The sequence below is a fragment of the Dendroctonus ponderosae genome, unplaced genomic scaffold (assembly GCF_020466585.1).
Source record: "Dendroctonus ponderosae isolate FM_Combo_2020 unplaced genomic scaffold, Dpon_F_20191213v2 Dpon_F_20191213_1, whole genome shotgun sequence".
In the NCBI taxonomy this organism is placed as follows: Eukaryota; Metazoa; Arthropoda; class Insecta; order Coleoptera; family Curculionidae; genus Dendroctonus; species Dendroctonus ponderosae.
In genome coordinates this window covers 32,879,480-32,887,596 of record NW_026017110.1, presented here as the reverse complement: position 1 = coordinate 32,887,596, position 8,117 = coordinate 32,879,480, and the positions used below count along the sequence as shown (strand labels likewise).

Below are 8,117 nucleotides of genomic sequence, written 5' to 3'. Positions count from 1 at the left end.
ACATAGAGTGTTAGACACTCTAACGATGTTAGCACTAAGGATCCGTAGAATAAATAGTAGTAAGAAGTTTGTAAACTTAGCTGAAAATAAATATGTTCAAATGGATGATTCCGCACTTGTGAAAAATTATCCGGAGAAGCGCCATCATCTTGAAACCATTGCACATTAGGACATGTTTCTAAATCTAAGTCGTGCAACATAAAATTCAGGTTATTCCGAAGGATTTGAAGAATACCGACTCCCATTTAATGTGCCTTCAAAAATAATTGATCCTAGAATTGCTGATTTACCTTCCTATCCGCCTATTTACCTTAAACCCAAATTTAATATGTGGTCTGCTTTGCTCAGCGTGGTGGGGATTTGTTTGATTCCAAAGATCTTCACTGTGCCGATTACACCTACCACAATTTGTATATCGAGTCTCATCCGTCATCAATATTTCATAAGGAAATTGGATGTCTTGTTGGCATTTGTTTTGGAACCATGTATAAAAATTCACACCCAGCTCCTCATCCCCTGGATGTAAAGTTTGGGATACTGATAATTTATACGGATGGAGTTAGTGTTTTTTTTTTAAACTCTAATCACGGTGCTTTAGGAAATCCTGGATTTTGCTGCTATCTCTCTGGTTGAACTCTGTGGATTCTGGCTGGATTTTGGTAGACACTTTCGAAGAAAACCTAACTATGTCATATAGCACAAAAATCGTAATAAGATTCTATATTCGGTAAAGAAATGATCGAGTATGGTTGCCATTTAAAAAAACTCAAATTTGTATCATATGCCAAAAAGACAGTCTTGTTGGCCAAATGTCTTATGCCATTTTGTTTAGAATTCAATTTCGTATAAGCTTTCATGATTGATCATTATGATTCATTGATATCAAGCGAACTAGGAGTAATTTAAAAATTTACCACAAATTAGTTTTTCTTAAAAATCTCTTGACAGCTGTTAAATTTTAGAAGAATGAAATTAGTTTCGAGTAGAGCATTCAAAATTAAAATTCCTTATCTATTTAACCATTTTTGTAACTGCTATAGTTTCGAAAATCCCTGTACTGGTCATCGAAAAAAACTCACCCTGTAGATATGACTTTGACCTGCACATTGCAGATTTTCAAGTTGCTAAACAGCCAGCCTTGAGATCAGATTTTCTACGGGATGAGGGTGTCATAACTATATTAATAAAGCTCAGTCTGCCAATGCTTCTTTGATATTTACTTCGCTCCTGAAAGTGACTTCTGACCAACATTACCGATTTTATCAGCAAAGGTACGCCCCCACCTCAAAAGAATAACTAACAATCAAGCGTTTCCTGTATTCTAATGACTTTTTTAATAAATGTAAAAATGTCTTGAACATCGAAAAATATATATTAATGTCTTGATTATAGGAAGTATTCCTGTACTTGCACGAATCGGCAACTCAGCTTTATAATCCGACAAACATTCAATTACAAAATATGTGCCAGAATATGAACAAGTCTTACGATCGATAGTACTCTAAAATATATGTAAAACTTTGAGTTAATGACACTCTAAGTGTCATAAATTTAAAAAAATAAAAAAAAAAGTATAGTTCAATTAATGCGCCTCTATATTTGTCACATTTATAACCTAAATACAACCATTAAATGACATTGTTGCTATATAGCTAAACAGTGTTACAGTTTTATACTGTTAGCCAAAAGGACCCGATATGTTCAATAAGTATGCATATAAGCGCAGTACAATTAAAGAGTTATTAACAAAATGTCTACAATTTATTTTAAATTATCTTCACCAACAGGATGAAATAACATGTTGACCTCAATATCCTTAACATGGTTATTCTAGTTTACTCTAGTAGCGTCTAAAAGCACATCCTGCTTGAACATGTACACGAGAGTACCGGCGTCAGCTATGAATGGAGGCTTCATAGCTTTACTTAAGGTAAATCTGAATTTATGCAAGAGAGACGCTAAGGCAACTTTGCTCTGCAGCATTCCAAATCTCATTCCTAACAAAATTAATAATTATTATTGTCAAAAATGTTGAAACCTTTCATGGTTTGTAGACGAGCTTCATTTTGTAATAATAAAAGGTGGATACTGGGGATAAACGAATATTAAGTCGACATCCTGATAAGTTCTTATCCATAGTAAGTTTAATGTTTAGTAAGATTAATAAAAACCATTTATGGTTAGTTAAACTGTATGACTTATATTGAAATAGTTTCAACTTTTTTTGCAGAGCAGTGGTTGATTTTCGGAAGTATATTAAAAAACTAATTTGTCAACACTTACCTAAGCATTGCCTAGGCCCTTCACCAAATGGCATCCAAGCAATGTCCGGTCGTGTGGCCTTGTTTTCTGGAGAGAATCTTTCAGGGTCAAATCTTTCTGGATCGGGATAGTACTCGGGATCTAGATGTACACCAATTACTGGAATGTACAGTCGGGTTCCTAAAATAAGACGTTCAGGTAAGTACCTAAGTCAAAATTGTTTCTTTCAAAATTCTTTATCAAGAACAGACGGAATCAATACTAACCTTTGTCAATGACTGTATTAGTATTTTTGATTTGGTAGTCTTTGGTGCACCGCCTAGGTATAACTGGCACAGTCGGATATTTACGAAGGGTTTCTAAAAATAAAGTATTTGCTATAAATACGTTTTTAAAGACGCCTTGGAGACAAAAACTTATGGTTTGTAACTGATCTAGTTAATGTCATAATTGCAACAATTAATAAATTAATTACCTCTTATTACTTTGTCAAGATACTCCATCTCCATTAGAGCGTCGTAGCCGAGCTTTCCATTGTGTCTTTCCAATACCTCATTAATCTCATTCCGGACTTTTTCTTGAATATCTTGATTTTGGGAAAGAGCAAATAAAGCAAAAGTCGATGTACTTGAAGATGTTTCATGTCCGGCCAGGAACATTAAGAAAGATTCGCTCAAAATTTCTCTGTCGGTGATCTGTGTTTCCGTTTCTAAAATTGGCAAAACTCAGAATAAATTTAAATGCAAAAAATTAAGACATATTTCAAACAACATGATTTTGGATATTGATAGGTACTTTTTACGTCAACGGAACCATCTTCTTTCACGAGTGATCCGTGCTGCTTCAGCTGCAGCATAAGCTGCATGAAGTCATTTCGCTGAACGTTATTTTTTTCTCTGTATTGAATAGTTTCATTTACAACTTCTGTAATAAAATAAATTTTCAAGGAGGTGTTTTATTTTTTGTAATAAATATTGTTCATACTTGAGAAATAGGACACAATACGACTTGAGAATGTTTGATATCCTATGCTTCCTAACAATTGTCTAGGAAATAAATACTCTATATATAGCTTAAGGGCATTAGGCTCAAAAGCCTCTTTTCCAATGGCCCTGAAAAGAAGACGGTTTCTATAATCCATTTAAGGAAAGTTATTAATTATAATACCGAAACATGTTATCTGGCTCATACAAAGATTTGCACTCAAGTCCAAATGCTGCCCCCGAAATGACATCAGTTGTAAATCTCGAAAGAATTTCTTTAATGTCGGCAGGTTTGTTTGCATCGGCTGACAAGCCAACCAGTCGAACCAATCCAGGGCTTTTACTAGCCACTGTGTCAAACATTTGCTTCATTTTCGCTAAAAAGAAATTAAGTATGTCTTATACAGGAATAAAATACCATATAAAATACCAAAATATTACCCAAGTGGTAATATKAACGCAAATACATTGGTGCTAGAGCTCGAAGGTAATATATTGGAAAGTACGTGATCCCAAGATGTTGGACGTAAAACTTAAAWATAATGGTAAACTATACAGGRTGTCTCACTGGAAACCGCCGCGATCGATATCTGGCAAACTGTAATTAGGAGAAATTTGAAAAATGGACAGTGTGCCGCAGTCATTGGAGGCAAGCGGCCTAAAAGATTTTCTACATGACATTACTTCCGGTTTTACCGGAAGTAGATATCAACTTGCTTATTTCAAATGCAACACGCTATGTATAATTACATTTTTGAATTACACTTTAAATTCGAAATATATTTCATGTCTAATATCCTATACCAAAGATGTTTTTCACATATTTAAAATTTTATGTAAAAAATCACAGTTGCAGCCACTCGAATAATAATTTATGTCGCCTATAAGGAAATATGTGCTACTTAATTTAAGTCAAATTGGTTGTTGAAAAGGACGTACTTAAATGGCATTTCGATAACATTTTGAAACTTTTAATACAAATTGTTAAAAAAATAAATGTTAAAATGACGTTGAAAAAGCCGCCCAAACTCAATTTTTTCAAATGGAAACCCCCATTTTTCATAATTTGCTCTTAATCAGAATTAAATGTGAGTGTAAGTTTATGTCAGGTTGTCTATTCTAAAAGTTTTAAGTTTTCAAAATACTGTAAATTTAATGGTTTTCATACGGCTAATTTACCGCATCTTATTTTAAATCCTGTCACTCTTAATTGCCATGACGAAAGTGGCCATTATAGATACAATCAAATGCCAAAGGAATGCTGACAGCTGCCAGTGACTTTTTGAAAATAATTAATAATCATTCTCGGACGCTTAAATTATACATACTTATTTATTAAATATGGAGAATGTGATCAAGTTATATCAAGAAACGTGTATATGAACTCGTCATAAGGACGAACGGTTATGGTCATAAGGAGTCCAAAATCATAGTTAGGTTCGGTTACATGTAAAATTTGTGATAATTTGGAACAAAATTGGTTTTTAAAACAAAAGTTTGAAATAAATAAATAAAATTGTAGGAAAATATGACTTCTCATTAAGGAAACGAAGTAAGAAGTGTCGTAATTTTGAAAATGGCGCAAATGTGTCCAAACATAATTTCCCTGAATAAATGTTGCTCAATATATCAATACTAGAAATCTGAATGCGGTGCGAATATTAGTAAGTGGCAGTTAAATAAGAGTGATTTCTTAGATTAGTAGTAAAGCAAGATATTACATCAAGATTTATAATAGTTCCGGTAAAACAATTAGACCTTAAAATTTCACGCTTTAGACATTTTCGTACTTTCTTACCTGAAGTGAATATTGGAGTCAATTTCGTTCGACGGTCTTTCCAAGGTTGCCCCTCCATATTAAACACATGAGATGTAAGTACATTATTTTCATGATAGAACACTCCATGTGAGGAAAAGGATGAATAATCTTTCACTAGAATATCCTTGAGCAAATTGATATCAATTGGCACTAACTCAGGCTTGTGTGTATTATAGATTCCAACGCATTTGGCGCCAGTTGATTTGAAATTCTGATAAAGACCCAAATGGAAATCTCTTAATGCTTGGCCTCTGACCAAAGGAAGAGTGTCTCCAAAAAATAAGCGAGGATTTAGTTGAGGAACTCCTTTTCGTGCCCAATGTTGAAACATCCATTTAGAATACACACAATATAATAGAATTATTGACAATAGCAGTCCAAGGGCTATTAACAAAGCCATATTAAGAACCTAGAAAAATAAATTACGTTTTACCGATACGCATCCCATACATTTTTTTAGTTTCTTAGAACGTCTGACCAAATATCGGATATAGCGTAATAGCCATTTTACGAGATTTAAAAATCACAGAAGTACCTGAAAACCGTTTTGTTATGTTACTCGTACTATTAATAATTAAGTTTTCGTCAAGTATTAAACATTATAGAATTTTTTCACTTACCTTTTTTGTCACAAACTTTCCTTGTGAAGCACTAGCACTCACCAAAAAATAAGAACTATTGTTTTTCTAAACTAACCCGAAAGAATTACAACTAGTGTGGTGCATCGGATTAATTTATAGTTCTCTGCAGGAAGAATGTTAAATATAAAAAAATATAAAATAAATATGTAATCAAAATGCTGATAAATTGGTAAGCACAGAACCGTATCTCGGCAAAGACAATCTCAAATTATTAAATAATGGAATCCCAAATAGAATGGTTATCATTAAGCTTCTTGCAGTAGTAATTACTATTCGATTATACTAATTTGTCGCAAGTAAACCGATATTAAATTCATGTATTCAAATTAAAATAAAATTAAAATCAAATTAAATTCAACATTCATCCATTTAAATTAAAAACATGTTACGAAATATTGTGACTGTGTGACTTCAATTTTAATAATATATTGTTCTGCATACATTAGCAGATAAAAGTAAACAATAAATTGGAATTGCAGCCACATACACTTCGCACTCTTTCAATATTGACACACTACGAAAACCGAGGAATCCTAGGAGAGCCGCCTTCTATTTAACTTGATAATATTTCACTACCAGAAATCTGTACCTATACCTATATCCCGTGTAAACATATAGTTTCCATTACAGCTCTTCTTTGAAATTAATTTGGGATTCAATTCAAACACATCGTGTGTGCTTTTTAAATATAACAGTCCTGCTCTGGTATGAAATTATGCAACAATTTAAACGTAATTGTTGGCATATTGAAAGTATCTTATGATAGCGATTTCTAATTTCAATCTGTTGCATTTTGATAACTACGTTTGAAATATTAATTTCTAGTTTGGTTTGAAATAAGCAGCATTGAAGTCCAAAAATTAAATTTGGACCAATTTGTACTCAGCAGGCTTCGGAATACCCTAACAACCTAAATAGTTGCTACGTTTCTATCCCAAAGACACAATAACTATGACAATTGGAAATTGATACATTTTTGCAATAATGAAATGGTACCATCGGTAACCCAATTTATGTACAATAATTGTTGTGCTTAATCTGAGTACTTTACATTTGTATACTTTCCAACATACCTTACATACAGTCTTTAGAATACAAATTTATATAAAGCTATTTCTTTTTATTCAAAATTTAATCATACAATTGTGATAAGATCCAGTTCCAATCAGTAACACCGTAACTGATTTAGAGTATTCGACATTGAAATTATTTTGTTAACATTTTCAAAGAAAAATCTTTTTGATGCTTTCTTTGGTTTCATTCCTAATTGTGGAAAAGATAACAAAATCTCTCTAATTGGGGCAGCGTTTTAAATTTTTCATCATCAAGGTTCAACTGTGAAGTAAAAAAATATTAGCCAGTTTAGAAATAGCTTTACCAACAAATATGTTTATTGCCAAATAAAAATCTGTAAATAATCCAGTATGATTTCCACAAAAAATAAAGGCATTGAAAATATAACTATTTGGGTGGCCCTTAGTCACATGGGTGAAATTTTGTATCATTTTTTTTAAGTCCCACCCTCTAGATTCGTTCTATTACGTAAAAAATCGTAACGTAATTATTTTAATACATTTTTTGTTAAATTTATTGGTGCCGCAAAGGCCTTTTAGGTTGAAAATGTGATTTATTATGGGTATAGACGCTTGTATGGACCAGTGCTTGCACTAAGCAAGAAGTTTACTATTAGTATTTTATTTAATTAGAATGCAATAAAAACAAATAAATATTTTTAGAAATGTTTTATGTTGTTTGGCGAGTTCCGCGCCTTCACGTTGATCACTTGCGAAAAACTAGTTAACACTACAATGCCTTTATACAAAGTTGTATAAAGCCACTGTAGTTAAAACAAGCCTGCCTTTGATTGTGGCAAGTGTCTCCTGAGTGTTTAAGAGTTGTTGAGTTTACTTTTCATGTGCGAGAAAACAGTAGTCGAGACATTATTAAAAAAATAAATTTCAATTTAAGTGTAATTAAAGTTGACTGTTAACAATAAAATTTATGCACCAAACTCTTTGGCGGTTTTCAGCTGACTAACCTTACTGTTTTGGCTGACTTAAAAACTACCCTTAAAATGAAATAAAAATCCCAGCTTAACTTACTAAGAAAATGCACCTACTTACAGGCCAGAAAATCTAATCCTACCAATTAATTATATTTTTTTACTACTAACCTGAGAGGCCACCACTCTGTATATGTAATCAATACATTAATTTCTTAGTTAACTCAATTCCGAATTTACTTGGAAACGTAGCCCCTATTAAAGGGAGATATTTAATTGAAAGAATTTCAAGCTCCATGTTCATAAGTTCGGTGAGTCAAGAAATATTAGAAGCAGTTAATAAACCAATTTAAAAACAAACACTTTTATGGTGAGGATGAAATACCTACAAGCCTGAATCGTAAATAACT

At 32.5% G+C, this 8,117-nt stretch overlaps 2 protein-coding genes across 6 annotated transcripts in view; one reads left to right on the top strand and one right to left on the bottom strand.

Annotated features, from left to right (window-relative positions):
• LOC109541915 (leucine-rich repeat serine/threonine-protein kinase 1) overlaps positions 1-8,117 on the top strand; it is a 444,231-nt gene that overhangs the window by 119,029 nt on the left and 317,085 nt on the right. The gene's annotated exons all lie outside the window — the stretch shown is intronic.
• On the bottom strand, positions 1,578-5,839 carry LOC109533276 (cytochrome P450 6A1). The gene is made up of 9 exons (XM_048670760.1): positions 5,685-5,839; positions 5,044-5,473; positions 3,430-3,622; positions 3,247-3,374; positions 3,058-3,186; positions 2,738-2,971; positions 2,529-2,621; positions 2,284-2,442; positions 1,578-1,997 (listed from the first exon to the last, which is right to left on the bottom strand). Exons 2-9 carry the CDS (start codon positions 5,462-5,464, stop codon positions 1,831-1,833), a joined length of 1,524 nt encoding a protein of 507 aa, XP_048526717.1. The 5' UTR covers positions 5,465-5,473; positions 5,685-5,839; the 3' UTR covers positions 1,578-1,830.